The following is a 20,946-nucleotide window of genomic DNA, read 5'->3' as shown; positions in this document are numbered from 1 at the left end:
ATGGGCGGGCGGACGGACCGCCACCTCTTTCTGTTTTCTTTTCCTAAACGATCCTTATAGATGGGCATCGTTCTGCAGGGATTGGGATCAACCGCGGGATCCATAATCCAAACTTAAACCACATCCAAACTCGACGAGGAGGGAAAAAGGATATCACTCTGTAAATTCGCACTCTCTTACCATCCTTCCTCTGTCCCGTTCCTTCCGCGGCAAGGAGCCACAGCACAAACCCGATATATATACAATCCACCATAGTTTTGATCCATATCGAAGTTTAGGGCTTAGAAAGAGAGAGAGGGATCGAGATGCCGATCGAGATGCCGATAGGGCTCCCCTTCTCTGTGGACACATGGACACCGACATCCCTGCGGAAGCGTCACCACTTCCTGACGCACGCCCACAAGGACCACCTCACCGGCATCGTCGTCCGCGCCTCCCGCCCCATCTACGCCACTCGCCTCACGAAGAACCTTGCCTTGCATTACTTCCCTCGGGTCTTCCTCCCTTTCCTTTCTTTTGATCCGTTGATCTCTGCAGTTTCTCTTGGCGTGCTTGGTGTTTGACTTATGGGTTTTGGTTCGTCTTTCGTTTGTAGCTTGATGATTCGCTTTTTGTGGAAATCGAGGTCGGCGAGTCGGTCGTTGTTGATGATCCTGACGGCGCTTTCTCGGTCACCGCATTCGACGCTAATCACTGTCCAGGTATGTGCACGATCTCCTTTTTTCTTCCATGCTCTTAATACTATTGTTTAGCGAAGTCTTGGTGTTTTGTTTTTCGTATTTCCAAATGTGTTTTGGTATGATAATCTCTTTTAATTACCTCGTGATTCTTTGTTGGTTGAACTGACAGTCTCCTCTCGACCAATTTTTTTCGAGTAAAGCTTATACCAAATTTTCTTCTTACAAGGGCCAAATTAGAAATGTGTAAGAAAGGGGTCTCCTCTTTATTGGGAAATGGATGGCAATAATTTTATGTTCTAAAATCTTGTTTGGCCAAGAGATAGCAAAGAAAAAGTTGAATACACTGATAACTTGAACATCTTAAAGATACTAGCATATATTAGGACCAAACTTGCTTGATGGTTGAACAAGGAGCAGTATAGAGAAATGACAGAGATAGAATACAACGTGTTTTGTGATAAGTTGGAAGTAGCACTTGCTCAATTTAGGATCTCAGTAAGTTGTTTACGATTGTCTTCAAGAGATCGTTAATCGTCTTGTGTCTTTTCAGTGGTTGAACTAACAATTTTTTACTGCAATCATCTTGAACTTTCTAACCTAAATTGGGACCATATTTGCTTTATGGTTGAAGAATGTTTTAGGTGTTGGTATTTGTCAAAGTACCTAGTATCCTGTGACAGATTACAGTATTGTCTATTGCATACTCTTGATTTTGTCTGATTAAACTCTATACTTTTGACTCTCTATCTTCCCTTCTCAAATAATGCAATATTCTTTTTGAATCCTTTACTTGTTTGCGTGCATGCAACACTGCTAGAAACAGTTATTTCTGGTTAATATCCACTTTAATACATTTGTTAGTATTTTATATCCATACAGTATCATCATTAACAAAGGATCTGCCCAACATCTCAGTTCTTGTTTGGGGGTTTGTAACAGGAGCTGTCATGTTTCTGTTTGAAGGCAGATTTGGTAATCTATTGCACACAGGTGATTGCAGGCTTACCCCTGATTGTCTGCAAAATTTACCGTTGAAGTATATAGTCAAGAAAGGAAGAGAAACTCTGTGCCATCTGGATTATCTATTTCTGGATTGCACTTTTAGTAGATGCTGTCTCAAGATGCCAAACAAGCAATCTGCCATCCAGCAGGTTTTTTGAGTCATTTTCTTTATCTCATGAATGGTCTGGCATATACAAGCAGTACCACTATTAATAGTTGTCAGATAACCTGATTTTTGCAGGTAATAAGTTGTATATGGAAATATCCTAATGCACCAGTGGTTTATCTTTCATGTGATCTTCTAGGCCGGGAAGAGATTTTAGTTGAAGTATCCAAAACGTTTGGATCCAATATTTTTGTTGACGAGTCAGAAAATTCTGACTGTTTTCAGGCCCTTTTTCTTGCTGCACCAGAAATTCTCACAGAAGATGCTTCTTCCCGTTTTCAGGTCAGGGTTCTATCTTTTTATCACTCTTTAAAAGATTCTTTAAATCCCATTCTTTTGCTAATTGTTTATAAGGAACAATTACCAAAACCTTCATCATCAAGTTTGGTCTTTGATTATGGGTCACTTCCTGATGCCACTTAATGCAGATATATAGTCCATACATGCTTCACTGGACACATGACTTATTTTAAAACATATGATAATTAATATATACGAACTAGCATATGAGGCATCATAAGATGAAGGCAAGTGATGTAGAGGTGAAGAATGAGGATAACATTGGTATGAGGTCTACATGTGGGATCGTAGGTGGAAGTATGCATGTAAATGATTCAAATTTTGATTGTGCATAATTTGGAACACTTAATTTAAAAAAAAATAATTTGATCAAATCTGAGTCTAATGGATCAGTTATAAAGCAATTACATTATTAAGTTTCTTTATTTTCTCGCCTTAGCCTATTAAATTCTTGATTATTTTGTGGTTTGTAATCCAACAATTTCACTTGAACAATGAATTTTCCCTAGATAACTTGATAAGGTAAATCAATGATACAATAGGAAATTGCAAAAGTTGCATAAAATATAGTATTGTAAGTCTTTTTTTTTCATCCACTTCAATTTTCAATTTGTGAATTTGTTCTAGTAAGGCCAATTGGACCATACAACAACATCATGATCTAACATGGATCTTTTGCTGCCATTGAGATATGTTAAATTGGACCATATGACAACAGGACTATAACATAAATCTTTTGTCGCTATTGAGATATGTTAAATTAGACCATCAATTCATTATATATGCATTCCTCCTTAATGGATGTATTTGCAAGCAACCATAATGCAATTACCTTAATTTGACTATATTAGAGACCTAACACCTCTCTTGGGATTGTTCACTGAAGGCTCCATCTAAATTGAGCTTGCATCGATCGTTAGTTGGTTTAGTCTAGTACACTAGAAAGTGACATACCATACTTTGGTTTTCTTAGTACTTTTGTAGAGTATCATAGTTTATCATCATACTCATTGTGCTTTGATTTTTCTAAAGCACAAATCATTAGAAGCTTTCTAGATCAACTAAAGACTATAAACAATAAGGGCTCTTAGGATTGGGCCATTGTTCCAAGTTAAACAATCTCTTTCCCTGAGCCAAGAGCCACCCAAATGCGAAAAATATCTAATTTTTAAATAAAATGTTTGTTTATAAAGGCCCTACACTCTTTTGGCATTATACAAAAAAATAAATCTAAAACCTCTGATTATATTGACTTATCAGATATGTAAAAAGCTATATATCTTTAGTTATGTTATGAGTATTTAAGTCTGTATTTATAATTTCTATTAAGGTCTTTTTATTTCTTTATTTATCTCTCCTATACCACTAATACCATATTTGTAGGTTTATTGAGCACATGTACAAATAACCTTAAATGATTTTTGCTCATTTTATCCTTTATCGAGGTGATACCTAATTGTTTATGAATGAAAATATTTCTTTTCTTATTATTTCTAATATTTTAAAAACCTATCTTAACATTCTGATCTTAACCAGTGTAGTCAAATGCATCAAGGTGCAAAAATACTCGAATTGTTGGGTGCTCCCAAATATTATAATATAAAATATATATTATGATAGATAAAAATAAACTAAAATAAAAATAATACATCAAAGTTGCATTCATTTAAACTATTAAATTACATTATTCATATTTAATAACAAAAATGATAAAATAAAATAAGATTAACATCAAAGATCATTAAAATTCACTTTCATCGTTTTTAATCTTATCATTGTCTTCCTTTTCATGTGATTTATATTCCTCTTATTCATCTTTATCATAATAAATTTCCTGTTCCATAATTACAAGCGATGAAATTTAGGCTTTTGCATTCATCATTGTTCTCACGAGTTGTTTTGTATATGTCTTTATTTCACCAACACCTGAAGCGTTTACTACATCTCCCCATTTCAAATTATCATCATAAAAAACAATTTCATGTTCAGCATTTTTCAAATCTGCATCTATTTCTCCAATCATCCATTTGCTTGAATTATTTATATCTAATAAAATCAGATTAATATTGTCTCGCAAATTATAACAAGTCTTTAATGCTTGATTATACTTTATGTATATAAGATTATGTGGATGTTGATGCTCCAATCGATTTTTTTTCTTTGTATGAATCTATCATATCATATAAATTAAAGATCCATATAGTTGTATCAATAGCTAAAAAAAATATAAATTTGTTGAAATTGAATTATTCTTATATATTTACATTCTCGAAGACACTCTAATTTTGCTTACAACCTGTAGCTGTACAACTCAAACTTAGAATTTTTATAGTTAATTGTTGCAAGTTTGATGCAGAATTTTCAAATAGGCTTCACCACTCAATTGCAAATTTAAGTTCAACTATTAATAATAACATATTTTGATGTTAATTATATTAATTTACAAATACATGGAGATTTAGTAGCTCGCTATTAAATTGTCATAGGAATTCTAAAAAAACCCTTAACATTTTAATATGATATAAGCGATTATGTCTTAGCCGATATGATATTTTCTTTAAACATTTTAATTATGTTATTTTAGATTTTTAAATAACTATCAATTTTATTTTCCTCTTTTTTAGGAAAATTACTATAAGCAAAAAGGTTGCACATGTATTGGACTCCATGCGTGACACATTATATTGATTTTATGTTAGTTGATATTGGAAAGATTGCATATATCAAGAAGACATTTAGGGAAGATAATCTTTGTTGTGGATTTTATATATCATTATATTAGGGATTTGAACATAATGAGAGAATTTACAGGTAACAAGGAATTGATGAGATATGGTGTCACATAATTTGCCACTTCATTCCTACCATTGCATCATATTAATAGGCAAAAACACAATCTTAGAAGTATATTTACCTCAAATAAATGGGTGATAAATAAATGAGCAAAAGAAATGGGTCCTGATGCCTTCATTTTGTAATTATATGGCTTTGCATTAAAAGTAATGGGTCCTTTTATTCGTGTTCTTCGACTCATAGATAATGAGAAAATGCCAATGATGAAATTTATTTATGAGGTTATGTATAGAGCTAAAAAAATCATTCAAGAATCTTTTGGTAGAAATGGAAAAAGGAATAAAGATATTCTTTGCAGTCATCGATAAAAGATGAAAATGTCTTTATTATCCTCTACATATAGTAGGACACTATTTAAACCCATAATTCTTTTACAAAAACTCTTCCATTGAGTTTGATATAGAAGTTGTATCTGAGTTATATAAATGCATTGCAAGATTAGTTTCCAATATTGAAGTTCAAGACAACATCACAAATGAGTTATCTTTCATTTGTATTAGAATGTTGAGGGTCTTGGAATTCCTATGATAATTCAATCAAGGGTTATTAAGTCTTCATGTATTTGTAATTTAATATAATTAACATCAAAGTATGTTATTATTAATCGTTGAACTTAAATTTGCATCCGAGTTGCAGGGCTTATTTAAAAATTCTATGCCAAACTTGCAACAATTAGTTATAAAAACTTTGAGTTTGATTTATGACATTGTAGCTATGAGCAAATTGGAGTGTCTTCGAGAATATAAGTATATATATATTAGTTTTAACTAATTTATTCTGTTTTAGATATTGGTGCAACTAAATAGATCTTTAATTCATATGCTATGACAAATTCATACAAAGAAAAGAAATGGGTTGTAGCATCAACACTTATATAATCTTGCATACATAAAATATAATTAAGCATTAAAGATTCGTTATTTTTGCGAGATAGCATTGATCTGATTTCATTGAATGATATAAATGATTCAAACGAATGACTGGTGGAAGAAATATTCATCATTTTTGCGAGATAACCTTATTTTATTTTGTCATTTTTATTATTAGATATGGATGATGTAATTTGATACTTTAAATTAATGCAACTTTGATATGTTATTTTTGTTTTAGTTTATTTTTATTCATTATGACATATAATATTTAAATTATAATATTCAGGATTGCCTTGCTTCGCTTAGGCGAGCCCCTAGGTCAGTGCTCAGTGCCTCGGGTGTTTTGGCACCTTGACGCCTAGCACCTTTGACTACATTGTGTCTAAAAGTAATGAACATATAAGCCCTTATGATATCCCAATAATATTTGTAGATTTTAATCATGTACTTTTCGAGGCCAAAACTCTTACATAAACCTAAAGAGTTAAGAGCATTCCAAATCTCTTTGGTGGCAGAATATCTAATCATGGAACTAGTCTCCTTAGTGGTAATGTTAAGCAGTAATCTCTAAGAGAAACCACACCAATTAGTAACATCCTTTTCATTCTATAAATCATGATAAAATCTCATAGATCCATTAAGGATTAACTCTTGTTGAAGTATAGGAAGATTGTCAATCAAGACTTGTTGGATAAAGTTGTCTTATTTGAATAGTGATGAGGTTTTAATCAAGGTTTGAAATATCGTACCGTACCAACGTTTCGACATTCGCTCGGTACGGTACGATATAGTATATCAAGCGGTATATATATATATATATATATATATATATATATATATATATATATATACATATACATATACATACATACATATACATACATATACATAATTTGGCGACGTCATCGAAAAAGGTGATGCGACGTGGCCTTTATTTTTATTTTTCAACCTTTTTTCATGCTTTTATTCCAAACTCAGTATGTCTTGATGTATCAACACCGACTGCTATTCAACAGTTATGACTTCTTTACCATGCCAAGTGTTTACCCTGATCTTGGCATGATCATCCTTTTCCCTTAGCATAGATAGTCCCATTTTTTTCCTTCAAAACTAATTTATTCTGTCCAACAACGATGACAGTAGCAACCTTGTCAGCAAGGGAAGACAGAAATCGAAGGAATCCTTGTCACCCTCTCCATTGTCTTCTCCAACATCGATTATCCCAGCATCCTAGGTTTGTATCGCTTAATTGGTTTTCTCCTCTGAATAGGAATCCAAGGACCTAAAAGATGGTCCTTTTTAGAGATCTGAACCCCTTCATCATCTCTAACTGAGCCATCCACCTTAGAATGGGGTTACTCAGAAGGGGATTGAATCCTCATCTCTCTCTCATAGGAAAATTCATCACATGATTCCTGTTAGATCAGGCATTAATTCTATGTCCAATGCAACCACAGTTAAAAGATAAGGAATATTATCATAGGAGCTTAGATAGGTCTATTTTCACACAAATTCATGCAAATATTCTCCTTTCCATCGAAGGATCTAGACTCGAATCGAAGAGGCTCCCAAAGATAAAAGCAAGACTAAAAATGAATTCAGTTTTTTAGTTTTTTAAAATGGAAGATCAAGCAAATACACCCATAAATGTACAGAATTAAAAATTTCAAACAAAGATTGGAAATTAGATTTCCATGGATTCAAATCTAAAGTTTCACCTCTATAAGACCGAAGTCATTTGTAAGGATCCTAATAGCATCAGTTTCAGTAGTGAAGTAGAATAGTTACAAATCTTTGGCCATATTTAAGACAAGCAGAGGATTTGGAAGTCCTCAAGTCCAATTCACTATGGAATGGTCCAATTCTTTAAAAAATTCATGCAAGTATCAATATAGTCTTATCAAAATAGAGTCCATAGGTTTAGTGTCCCTATATCAGATACCGTTATCTACCAGGTAGCATATTAATAATGCCTTTCCTTTGTGATGCATGAACGTGAAAAGTGTCTCAGATGATGCACCATTACACAACTTTCTTCACGTGCTTATTCTTTGGACTCTTTAATGTTCATCTCAAACCTCTTATCATTATTATTATTTTGCAGTAGAAGTAAAAGACAAGTCTTCAAGCTATAAGGTGTGAGAACAAAGAATATGTTTCCATTTGGATTTTATTCTGACATAGACTTATTGCACCTTGTGTTTTTAAGCTGTGTGGCCACACTTTCACTAGGTTATCCAATTTTTCTCATAATTTCTTCTTGAATTTTTGTGCCCAACAGGTGCTTCCTTTATCTAAACTATATGATAAAGCAAGTGAAGAGCTTGCAAATGCACGTGCTAGTTTTCAACCAGAGCCTCTTTTTATTCGTCCCTCTGTACAGTGGTATGCTATCGATCCTAATCGCTACAAATCTCAAAAACGGAAAAAATGTCCAGCAGAAGCTGAGAGGGATGAGTTTGGGGTTTGGCATGTATGTCACTCCATGCATTCATCTCGAGAAGAATTAGAATGGGCCTTGCAGTTTCTCCAGCCCAAGTGGGTTATTTCAACAACACCCCCTTCCCGAGCTATGGACCTAGATTATGTTAAGAACCATTGCTATAAAACTCATATAAGTTCTGATGACCCATTATGGAAGTTATTCAAAGGCTGTCATGTGAAGTCCATTCCTTCACCACCTCCCTCAGCATCAGAGGTTCTCAAGAATAATGATGCCTCCATTTTTATCACTAAAGTATCAACTTCTGAGATCAATCAGTTGCAGCCAGAAACTTCATCTCAAAGCCAGTTTGAAGTAGAACTGGACTTATCTCCACCATCCAGAACACAACCATTTACATTATTTGGAAGAGCAAGGCTTGGACATAAAGAACTTGACATAATTAGAATTGATGAGAATAGTATTGTTGAGATAGAAGTAGAAAGTTTTGCTGCAAAACATGATACACTGATAGAACAACCATCATCTTGCCTTGGATGTGAGATTACATGTTCAGTAAAAGTATCGTCTGCAGAGATTGCAATTACTGATAGTGTATCATATTCAATGGAGAAGCAAATTGTTGAACAGAGTTTTTCGAACCAGTCAGATGACACTGTTAATAGAAGAGTTGAGTCATCTAATGGATATTCAAAGAAGGCTTTAAGCATCTGTGAACCTTGTATTGTGAAATCAGGAGTTGATGTCAAAAGTGACATATGGAATATCACAGAACCAGAGGATGATAAAATGGGTACATTACCTAATCTTGATAAGTTGGACGAACAGCTTGATGTTAGAAGGGACATGCTGTGTATTGGATCATCGTCAAGTTTTAACCCAAGCTTGAGAAATCTCTATAGATCAATGAATGTTCCAGTCCCCCGACCTCTTCCATCATTAGCTGAGCTCATGGAATCCTGTAAACGTGCTAAGAATGTTACTAGTTCAGATAATACTGGATCACGGCAATGCTATACTACAGCTGCTTTCTTGCCTTCATAGACCAGGATTCTTCTGTGCAGGTGCCATCCTTGGATGCAACGAGCATGATTTATTATCCCTATGATATGATGCAGATTCAGCAGTATTCAATTATACAGATTGTTTATATGATACCAAGTTGAGCGAGGATCACCCGGAAGTCATCATTTTTAATCTCTCAAGTCTCGACAATCTTATAAAAGGTTTTAATTCTCCTCCAATATTTTTCTTTCATGAGTTGATAAAAGCGTCTTGTTGGTTGTCCATTGATGATTGTAGACATCATTAATGTATTAATTGAATTGTGTAAAATTAAAAATTGGAATTTGATTAGATGTGTGTTTAGTGGATAATTTGTTAGAATATAAACCAATTATGCACCATATTTGATTTAGAAATCTAATGAAATTATATGTTAAATAAAGGATAATTTATCAAATAATGCCTTCACTATTGGTTTTTTATCTAATGACATCTCCACTATTTATTTTTGTTAGATGGCGTCTCTTTTTTGATAAATATCATTTTTGCTTTGGTTCTTAAAATTTTGTGAAATTAATGAACTAGTTTTAGTCAATTGAATCAAACCAAATTTTATATATATATATTTTTTTTTTGTCTTACTTTTCGTTATCTGATCACAACATCTATCATATGTGTTTAATTCTTTAGACTCAATATAAAGTTGACTGTGAGTTATACCTATTAGAATTTTTTTTGACTTAGTGAATTATTATCTTTGTAATAATAATAATTCGATCAACTCATTGACTACAAATGTATTAGACTATTATGTCACAATCCCTAGATGATACAGGAAAATCCAATTCATTAGACCTATCTGTCATCAGTTACCATGTATCTATAATTCATCATCTATCTAATATATCAGAAATCGTATTTCGAATATGGTGTTGTTAGGTACATACAATTTCTACTCGAGCCTCATTCTAATCGGATTCTTCTAGAGAACTCTTTATCTCTCAATGCGAATGATCATGATTAAAGATTTCCTTGAGCAAGAACACATAAGATATTCATCTTATGACATCGAGAGTGGATGATCTTCTATCGATACTCAATAGCTCTCGCAAGGTTGGTTGTCATTCTTAATGATCGGTTGTGCTAGATTTGAAACTTCTAGGTTTATAAGTATGGTATCAAAGAGTGAAGTACTCATACAAGACATTTTTAGTATCTCAAGTCTAAGAATTAGATACACCACTGAGACGATGAAATTATTGTCTAATAATGAGGTATCATCAACCATATAACATTTCGTGAGCGAATCAATCAGTGAACTCATTCTCCAATGAGCACTTGTACTATATCCCTAGTGTCCCTAAACGAGCAATTATGAGATTAGCTGCCTCAATCATATGGACGAGTATACAACATATCAATCTATTTGGTTATCTCGATATCACTTTATAGTAACTTATGATCGGGATTATTTATGGTCTGTGTTTAATGGTGAATCAGTCTCATTATTGTAATATCATCACGATTCGATTCTCATTGTACAATGTATATAACAAATAATATAAAGTAAAAAAATATCAAATATATAATTAAAAAAATATATATCATGTCACATATGTATCACTCATGTGATTAGTTTGCAGGGCACCTAACATCTTCTATAGATAATTATGAGATTCATTAGCTTATAAATCAAAGAAAAAGACATCTTTATTTGGGTGCTTGCTTAACTCTATAAAGTGATAAGACTAACATGCTTTTTGTTTTTTTTTTTTTTTGGCATAACAAATTCATTTGGGTGGGTAATATCACGTAAGGTAATTTTTTACATTCATTTGATGAACAAATAATTTATAAATAAAATTAAAGCAAGTAAACCTTATCACATAAGTCAATATTATTTGTTCGTCAAATGAATGTATATTTTTTACACACACACACATTATACTATGATAAAAAAAAATATTATTATTTTTAAAGATAAACTATATATATTAACCATCTTGAAAAAAAAGTGATATATTGATTGGGTGATGATATATCATACACACTTAAAAAGGTTTATGGAATAGAAACAACATCCTATAATTTTTTTTAATGAAAATATCAATTAAGTTAGTTGGTAAGGATTTTGACTTTGATGTCAAGATTATCACGAAAATATCAATTGAGTTATCTCGTGATGTTTTTTACCTTGATAACAAGGTTCTCAAATCAGATCCCATCATTTTTTATGAAAATATCAATTAAGTTATCTCGTAAGGTTATCAAATTAGATCTCATCTTCATCATTTACCGTAAAGTCTCCTTTAATATTTATGATAGATCACTTTGGTCTTCTTTAATTTGTCTTTAAATTTGATTTATTTTCTTTCAACGAAAGAAGTTGACATGCAAATATACTCATATGTTTCCTCATTGGAAAGACAGTGAGTACAAATGCAAACATTATAATGTAAAGAAACTGTATATGTACCAAAAGGGAAGTAAAAGAAGAAAGTCATATTGTCTGTCAGTACATAACTATATTGACCAAATGACATTCACATAATGGATCACCATTATTGCTGGAAACAACAGTATGATTAATACAACAAGGACACAAGAAAGCGTGAGTGTGAGGCTTGCACTACATGATGACTTAAATCTCAGGCCAAGGCTCCTTTGAGCCCACCTCTCTGAGCACACCTGCACCTGACCCTCAGTATGAGGTAGGAGAAGAACCTGTAAGCCAAGATGAAGCACACCATCATCATCACATTCTTCCACCTGCACTCCTCCTTCAATCCTTCCTTCCTCAGCACATCATCCCCTCTCAGCAGGCACACCCCAAACCCGTACTCCAAGCACTTGCCGGAGCCGGAGAACTCGTTGACGAGGAATCCCTCGAACGGATACTTGAACAGGGAAACGTAGTGCATGAACACCCAGTAGCTCGGCATCCACTGCTTCGATATGAAGTAGCCGGAGAAAAGGAAGAAGGTGCCCATGATTCCTGAGATAATGGAGTTTCCGATGATGAAGTTGGGGGCAAGAGCGCTGAAGCAGACTACCACCGAGTTCGCGGTGTACAGGATTAGCCATATTAACAGCAAGAAGTACATGAAGGCTGAGCAGCTCGGCCGGAGCCCTGCGAGCCAGTAGACCGGGACGGAGAAGAGTACGGCCAGGATGAAGAGGAACGGAAGGAAGACGAGCCCGTTGGCGATCACATAAGAGGAGACTCGGTAGCTGCCACTCGATGTCTCCTTCATTAGAATCTCTCTTTCCTGGAGGAAGATCGGCAGCGCTTCCGTGGTGCAAGAGAGCAGGAATGTCAAGATAAAGGCGAAGAGACCCACTCGTTCTCTGATGTTTTCGTCCTTGAGACGGTAGAATATCGAGCCGAGGACGAGGCCGGAGACGAGCATTTGGATCGTCCGAAACGCAAACAGTTGCTTGGTCCGCATTACGTTCTTCAAGAAGCGGTGGGTAAGGATGGCGATCTCTCGGGGCCTCGAGTTAGCGCACTCGTACGACAGCTCGTCGGGGTCGAGCCCCGCGAGCGACTCCTCGTCGACCACCTTGTGCTGCTGAAAGAGCTGCTGCAGGGTGCACCTGTCTCTCTTGTCGTCAGCTCCGTCAACTAATTTCTTGGGAAACTGGGGTGGTGGTGCTCTTGCCGGCGGTGGTTGTTGCTGGTGATGCTCTAATTGCCAGCGGCGGAGGGTGTCGATGGAGTCCATGGCGAATTCGAGGACGTTGGCGTGCCGGGGTAGCTCGAGATCGACGGAACGGAGATGGGAGTGGAGTTGGTCGATGGTGCCGTGGTGGAGAACGGTGCCATCGGCGAGGAGGAGGATGCAGCCGAAGAGCTTCAGAATGCGAAACCCGGGCTGGTGGATGCTGAGGATGATGGTGCGGCCGCGGGTCTCGGCCATGTCCTTGAGCATGTCGACGATCTGCAGCGCCGACGTGCTATCCAGCCCGGACGTGGGCTCGTCTAGGATCAGCACTCTCGGGTCGTGGACTACCTCAACTCCGATGGAGACCCTCCGGCGCTCGCCGCCGGAGATACCCCGGAGGCGGGCGTCGTCACCCACACGAGCGTCGGCGACGCGCCCCAAACCGAGCTCCCGGAGGAGGGACTCCACCCGGGAGCTCAGCTGAGACTGGGAGAGGCCGCTGCCGCCGCCGCAGCCGAGGCGGAGGCGGGCGCTGAACATGAGCGTCTCCCGCACCGTCAGTAGGGGGAACAGAGTGTCCTTTTGAGTCACGTAGCCGGAGATCCTCCGGAAATTGGACTTGTCCACCGGCCGCTGGTTGATCAGGATGGTCGGCGGCGTCGACGGGCTTATCTTCCCGGCGAGGATCTCGAGCAATGTGGACTTGCCGGCGCCGCTTGGGCCGACGATCGCCAGGATCTCCGACGGCTTGGCGCAGCAGCTGACGTTCTGCAGCACATTCCGGACTTCGCACTCGTTGCAGGTCTTCTCATCGGCTGCATCAACAACTTGTGCATTGTCTTCCTCTCTGCATGATGCAGGGCGGTGACTCGACGCACCACCACCCTCCTCTCCATCTCTACTCCATATCTTCTTCAAGGGGTGACATCTCTTTGAGATGGAGATCTGGTAGCTGATGCCCGTGGCCTCTATCTCACAGCCGGCTTGTGGCTTCATGAGAGCTCTCCCACGTCTCCTCTAAGCCTCAAACCCACTGCCAAAGACACTCCCCACCTTACCTTGTTCCATAAGCATGGCAGTGCAAGATACTCGAAGACCATTCTGCCCCTCGAATACTACGGTAGTTTTACTAGGTCATTTTCCATGTCCCTGTCCTGGAAATGCGTTCATGTTTCTTGTCATCGTCCGTGTGATCCATGGAGGTGGACAATGGTGATGACACAAAGAAAGTTGGCAATGGAAGGGAGGCGTGGGGATTTGAAGAATTGAGGAGGGTAGCTCGGGGGGTTTAGGGTAGGAGAGATGCACACCACTGTGGCTGTCATAGATGATGATGGCCCCACGGTCTCACATGAGGACTTGGTGGCTGATATTTAATTGGGGGCCACAGCTTCTGTCGTAGCCCTGGCTCATGAGCTGATTAGCTGGATAATGAGCAGTGCTTACTGGCAGCTGTAGCACCACCACCGCCACGTAATATTCCTTGATGCCTCCCTCTGCCACGAATCTATTTAACTATACGAGTGCCCTCTGGAAATTGTTATTAACATGAAGAGAATCCTTTTCCAAAGATAATTAAAGGAACACAGTGGCAGATGTAACGAGAGCTGTATCATAGTTGTGCTTCTGCTGAAAACATTTGGTGTGATTGGATCCCCGGCCACCGGACTGGAGTGAGAAGCTTAAAGCAAAAAAACCAGTGGCAGAGGTGCAGTTGCCGCCTTGCGAGTGGCGAAGCGCAAGTCGACCGGAGGGGTAGTAGTGCAAAATGAATCAAAAAGAACTAGTGGCTGAGAGTGGAGGGGTGAAAATATCGGGGGGCCCCACCCTTTGGTTGGCACATGCTGACCTGGCTGTCTTCCTTTTGTTTGCTTCCCTTCTCTATATCTATATATATTCATCCTCTGGCTCGCCCGTGACTTGTTCTTCTTCCGGCCCTCGTGAGGCGACCCACCCTCAAATATACACGCACACCCACAACTGCTCTTAAAAAAATGGCATAGTTGTGCGCCCGTGAACTCCTTCCTCCCTGTAGCTTTCTTTAGATTGACGGCTGAGATATACACGTTTGATTTTATTGTAGGAAACTTGAGAAGGTTCTCGAATGATAGAGGAGGAAGTCCTCATGTCATGTTGTTGCATGTTTGCTCTTCTCCATTTTCTAGCTCATATACACTCTTCTTCGTTTCGTCTGCAACTAACTGTACAAGTGGGATCATAGAGGAACAAGTGGTCGAGCGTCACGTAGATAAGATTTGTTATCCAACGAAATAATAGAATGCGATTCGATTGCATTAGAGGACGAATGTAAGGTGGCAGAAATCGACACCCCCATAAATATCTACAGTCACGGGTGCATGGCAACTTCTCTTGCGGGTCAACCATGCATGGGCCAAAATGAATAGTGGATTCGTCTTCCAAAATGCAAGTGAGGGCTGTAAGATCACAAATAAATAGCATTTTGATATCTCCTTTAGATTTATATTTTTGACACGTAAGTGGACTGACTGGCTTGAATATGACGGGGTAAATTTGAACGATCATAGTGCTCGAATGTTGCATTGCCTGCCAATTCATTGCGATTAACAGTAAGAAATCCTACTTTGGCAATCACATGGACAAACAGGTCTCCCTTCCCTGGCCTGCGCTGATGACTCTCTCTTTGAAGTGACGGTCAATCTGAGGTGAAACCGCTAGAACACAATGGAAAGTTTTAGAATGGTTTAAAGTGAAGGAAGGAGGTCATTATTTCTTGGCCATTGTACGTACATCTAGAGGGGTCAAGCAGTTCGAATATATTTGCTATAAAAATGTTATTGGATGCCATTGAACTTACTAGCGAGGATATTATAATGGATCTGTCTTCCCATTGAACTTTCTTCTAAAATGGATGCCTAGTTTTTTTCTTTTAAAGATCATCCTAAATTATAGGAACACTTTATAAGAGGAGTAAGATGCTTACCAACAAAGACAAGAGAGATAAAAAAAAGTGTCTCTCTTCTATTAATAAAACATATGTAGACATGAACTTTCTTTGTTGGTGGTCTAATTGATTACGGTGGTTAGATAGGATGCTTCACATTCGTAAGCAACGAACCATTCCCATCTATTTGGGAATGATTCCCAACTTCCCATGAAGAGGCTTTGTAAGAATGTCGGTGAGCATTAGCTATGGCTATATTAAATGTGAAGTCATTTAACTATAATAGCACTTGGTGGGGCGCCTTCTCTAAAACTGTGCATCCCATCTCTCTCTCTCTCTCTCTCTCTCTCTCTCTCTCTCTCTCTCTCTCTCTATATATATATATATATATATATATATATATATATATATATATATATATATATATATATATGAATTCCTTAAAAAAAATTAACTTTAAATTTTTACTAAATAGTATCTTAATTTCACATAATTTTTTTAAATAATCATTCTCAATTAACACCCTTGGCCCAAGCTTTAGTAGTGTCTTCGTTTTTTCAATCACCCCCTTTGCCTTGAACTATCATGTATCATTAATTGCTCGTGATACAAGCATAATAACATATGAATGTTGGGATAGTAAAGATACTAAGAGAGAGAGAGAGAGGGGGGGAGGAGGGTGAATTAGTATTTTTTAAATAAAATTCTTATTTCAAAGTTGGATCGAAAAAAATGTATTAGAAATACGTTTAATAAGGGTAGTGAGCAACTAAATCAGTTAGTAATAGCAAGAAAAAACATAAAGAGAAATGCAAACCAAATTTTAGCAGTTTGATCATCTCGACCTATGTTTACTCCCGATTCCTCTTCCTCTTCCTCGAGGTCATCGTCTTTCACTATCGATCTTCTTTTTAATGGACAAAGATCAACTACTCTTGTTACAACTCTTTCTTCTTTTCACAAGCTTATGAGAGAACCTTCGTACTTTTCTTTTACAAGGAAACCTCACATCTCCCTTCAAATGATTTTTAAACTTAAGGAAGAAGAGATACAATATTTTTGAAGACAATTTACACACTTAAAATCATAAGTTTTTTTTATGCTTTACAAAGCAAGCATGAGAGGGGTATTTATATGCCCTAAATTGCTTCAAAAAATGGACCTAAAAATTTAAATCCTCGAGTTTTCGAAGTATTGGTGGTACTACTACTTGCGTTAGGTGATACTATCACCTGACAAAGCCTGGGAACTAGGGCTCTAGCGGTACCACCGCTTGCTTGGGCGGTTCTACCGTTGACCTGGGTGGTAGTACCATCGAAATTTCTAGAAAAGTATAATCCATACTTTCTAACTCACAAGTAGTACCACCGTATGGCCCAACCTCAGGTAATTGAATTGGCCTTCCAACAGGCCCAATTCGATCCTGATTCAGGCCCAAAGGGCTCTTAACTAAGTTGGTATGATTATGCTCTAAAACCAACTTAATTAGATTATAAATAACTTCGATCAAGATTTAACAATTACAATCATGAAACTTACGTTGTCCGGCATGTCATATATTCATCTGGCATTTCATCCGAACCTCCAATGCATCATCTTTTCATTCGGCATATTGCTTGATCCATCGGCATGTTAACTTCTCACAACATCCAATCTTCTTGGCGCAATGCTCGATCCTTCTGGATCGATGCCCAAACTCTGATATGATGCTCTCCGGCCTAACACATGATTCTTTTGCTTCAATGATTTTCTTTTCTATAATTGAAGTTTCTCCTGCGTCACTTATGCCAAACACTTATTAGTTCATAAACTCACCAATTGATTTCATCATTAAAATTAAAAATTTAATAATCTTTTTCTTTTTTATGATGACAACCAATTGACGACGGAGCTTTAAACAGACTCCCTTTGTCTATGTGCTATTTTAAAATATAACAAACTCAAATTCAAAAAAGAATGATAACATTCTAATGCTAGTTATTGAATTCAAGTCGAAACAATCTTAATCATGAATCATAGTGACTTGTATCATTTTAGTTAAAATGTCAAAATAATTATTACATAAAATAAAAACATCATCATTATAAGTTAAAATATCATAAGTTAAAACTGTTAGGATCGAGAGCACTAAGAGGGGGGGGGGGGGTGAATTAGTGCAGCGGAAATCTTACAGCGATTTAAAAATCGAAAGCTGCGTTCGTCCGATAAAAATCGATTTCGATATAAAAGCAGAATCACAGTGCAGTTTGCGTCTAAGTGTAGTTTTGCGTCTAAGCGCAGTTTGCGTCTAAACACAGTTTGCGTCTAAGCGCAGTTTGCGTCTAAGCGCAGTTTGCGTCTAAACTCAGTTTTACGTTCAAACGCAGTTTTACGTCCAAACGCAGTTTTACGTCTAAACGCAGTTTTGCGTCTAAACGCAGTTTTACGTCTAAACGCAGTTTTACGTCTAAACGCAGTTTTGCGTCTAAACGCAGTTTTACGTCTAAACGTAATTTTACGTCTAAATGTAGTTTTGCGTCTAAAAGCAGTTTTGAACCTTGAAAAGCGTTTTACGTAGAAAGCAATTTGCAGTTATAAATGGAATCCGAATGTAAGCGAAAACTGCAGTGTGAAGATCGTACGAAAACACGATTTACGTTTGAATGCAGATTCTGAAAGATCAGAGCTTAGAAACTTGTTCGTGAAGGCGCAGAGGGCAGTAGCAATGTAGGAGGTTTGCAGTAATGATAAAGTGCTCAAGGTAAAAGCAAACCAGAGATTTAGAGTGGTTCGGTCAGTCTTGACCTACTCCACTTTTGGCTTCCTCCTCCGACGAGGTCACCGACGTCAACTAGCTGCCTTCCTTCAATGGGCGAAGGCTAACTGCCCTTTTACAGTTTCTCTCCTTTTGACAGGCTCAGGAGACAACCTTTACAGATCCTTTCTCTCCTCTCTTTACAACTCAAAACTTGAAGAACAGAAGGAGGAGAACTTTAGGATTTTACACAAATTTGAGCTCTTAGAATCACTGAAAAGATCAAGAATTCGGTGTAGATCTGTCTCTTTTCAGTGCTGAATGGGTGGGGTATTTATAGGCCCCAACCCAGTTCAAATTTGGAGCTCAAAACGATCAAATCGATCAAATCCCAGAATTCTGGGATCAGGCGGTTGCACCTCTTGACTGGAGAGGTGGCACCGCCTGGCAGAGCTCGAAGACTGAGCTCAGGCGATTGCTCCTCTCTGCCAGAGCTCGAAGACTGAGCTCGATGGTTGCATCACCTGGCAGAGCTCGAAGACTGAGCTTGGTGGTTGCACCGCCTGGCAGAGCTCGAATTCTGAGCTCGGTGGTTGCATCACCTGGCAGAGCTCGAAACTGAGCTCAGGCTGATGCACCTCTCTGCCAGAGCTCGAAGACTGAGCTCGATGGTTGCATCACCTGACAGAGCTCGAGACTGAGCTCAGGCTGATGCACCTCTCTGCCAGAGCTCGAAGACTGAGCTCGGTGGTTGCATCGCCTAGCAGAGCTCGAAACTTGAGCTCTGGCGGTGCTACCTCTTGACAGAGGAGGTTGCACCGCCCAGTCTAGCTCGAAGACTGAGCTCTGGGCGGTTGCACCTCTTGGCTGGGGCGGTTGCACCTCCCAGCCTCGCAGCCCTGGCGGTTGCACCTCCTGGCTGGGGCGGTTGCACCTCCCAACCTCACAGCCCTGGCGGTTGCACCTCCTGGCTGGGGTGGTTGCACCTCCTGGTGCAATCAGGGTCCGAATGGTTCGCTCCATTCGGCCCAATTTGAATCTTTTCAGGGGCCCAATTGCCCCAAGATTAAGCTAATGGGATCACCTCCCATTTTCAAGCTTAATCATTATGCTAACTACGATTAACTCTAAGACAACTTCTGCAGCTTTGCTCCGATGCGTCAATCGCTTCTTCCGGCGAGTTTCCGGCCAACTTCCGTCGATCATCCGATAAACCCTCGGTGATCCTTCTGCGGACATCCGGCATACTCCTGGACTTTGCGACGATCCACTTGGCGAGTTCCGACGAGCTTCGCTTGGCAAGCTTCTGGACTTCTCGGATCTGTTCTCGCTGAACCTCCGACGACCGTCCGAACTTCCGTCGAACTCTCGAACTCCCAACGTGATCATGATCTTGACTCCGGCGCAACACCTGCTGCTTGTCTTACTCTCATCGTAGTTAATCCTGCACAACAAATCAAAACTTCGATCGAGACAATTAATCCTAAGCAATTAACCAAGTTGTCCGACATGTCATTGGTCCCTCGACACTTCGTCCGATTCTTCGGCGCATTGTCCTCTTCTGCAGCCTATTGCCCAATCGGCCAGTTGACTCTGCAACTCCGATATCCTTGGCACAATACCCGCTCTTCTTGGCCCGGTGCCCGAGTCCACGGCCCGAAGCCTTCTGTCGATACGTCGACCGATCCACCTGCCCGACGTCCAATCTTCTGACATGTTCCTTCGGCACAACATGATTTTCCTGCTTTAATTGTCTCATCCTGATCGAAGCATCCTGCGTCACTCAAAACGCAGATTAAATCATAAACATATATCAAGTGGTTTCATCATCAAAATACGAGATTCAACAAAAACATCATAATTTTTTCATATTATCAAAAAATGCAGTCGATTTCTCTCTATTTATCATCAACAAAATAAAAAAATATATAAGTTTTTACTTCACGAAATGTGAAGTTACTATTTTTCTCTCTACCTTTGTCGTTATAAAAAAAGAGAGAAGGATATCATAGATTTATAGATTCAGAGTGTTATTTCTCTTTATTTACATCAATGTGTCAATTGTACAACTATTTTGATATAACATAAGGATATTAATATAAAAAATAAATAATTCATGCATTCTAATAAAATTAAATTATTTATCATTCAATAGTTTAATAAAAATATATACTAATTAATGTTTTGTATCAATGAAATCTAAAAATATAACATGATGATTAACATAATTCATAATAAAATAATATCTAATATCAATGTGCTTAGTTTTAAAATATTAAATAGGATTCGTTGTTAAACAAATT

General features: G+C 38.1%; 2 protein-coding genes across 3 annotated transcripts; one reads left to right on the top strand and one right to left on the bottom strand.

Moving 5' to 3' along the window:
* The first annotated feature begins 54 nt into the window (after positions 1–54).
* LOC135592237 (uncharacterized) lies at positions 55–9,701 on the top strand. 2 transcript variants are annotated; one of them, XM_065081572.1, is made up of 5 exons: positions 55–494; positions 596–701; positions 1,671–1,831; positions 1,924–2,130; positions 8,155–9,701. In XM_065081572.1, the coding sequence occupies exons 1-5, from the start codon at positions 306–308 to the stop codon at positions 9,358–9,360; spliced, it is 1,869 nt and encodes a 622-aa protein (XP_064937644.1). In that variant the 5' UTR covers positions 55–305; the 3' UTR covers positions 9,361–9,701. The 2 variants fall into 2 exon arrangements, with proteins under 2 accessions (XP_064937644.1, XP_064937643.1); XM_065081571.1 differs by having other exon boundaries at positions 1,620–1,831.
* Positions 9,702–11,808: 2,107 nt separating this feature from the next.
* On the bottom strand, positions 11,809–14,098 carry LOC135592236 (ABC transporter G family member 5-like). The gene has a single exon (XM_065081570.1). The coding sequence runs from the start codon at positions 13,980–13,982 to the stop codon at positions 11,970–11,972; it is 2,013 nt and encodes a 670-aa protein (XP_064937642.1). The 5' UTR covers positions 13,983–14,098; the 3' UTR covers positions 11,809–11,969.
* Between the last annotated feature and the right edge of the window lie 6,848 nt (positions 14,099–20,946).

Source organism: Musa acuminata, chromosome BXJ1-9, assembly GCF_036884655.1.
Source record: "Musa acuminata AAA Group cultivar baxijiao chromosome BXJ1-9, Cavendish_Baxijiao_AAA, whole genome shotgun sequence".
NCBI lineage: Eukaryota > Viridiplantae > Streptophyta > Magnoliopsida > Zingiberales > Musaceae > Musa > Musa acuminata.
The sequence above is the reverse complement of the archived record's forward strand: the minus strand, read 5'-3'. Positions and strand labels throughout refer to the sequence as shown.

Bases quoted from the DNA above. Each gene is read 5' to 3' on its own strand.
- LOC135592236 (XM_065081570.1), bottom strand. From the start codon at position 13,982: ATGAAGCCACAAGCCGGCTGTGAGATAGAGGCCACGGGCATCAGCTAC.
- LOC135592237 (XM_065081571.1), top strand. From the start codon at position 306: ATGCCGATCGAGATGCCGATAGGGCTCCCCTTCTCTGTGGACACATGG. The intron at 1,832-1,923 runs GTTTTTTGAGTC...TGATTTTTGCAG, and splicing joins AGCAATCTGCCATCCAGCAG to GTAATAAGTTGTATATGGAA. The intron at 2,131-8,154 runs GTCAGGGTTCTA...TGTGCCCAACAG, and splicing joins ATGCTTCTTCCCGTTTTCAG to GTGCTTCCTTTATCTAAACT.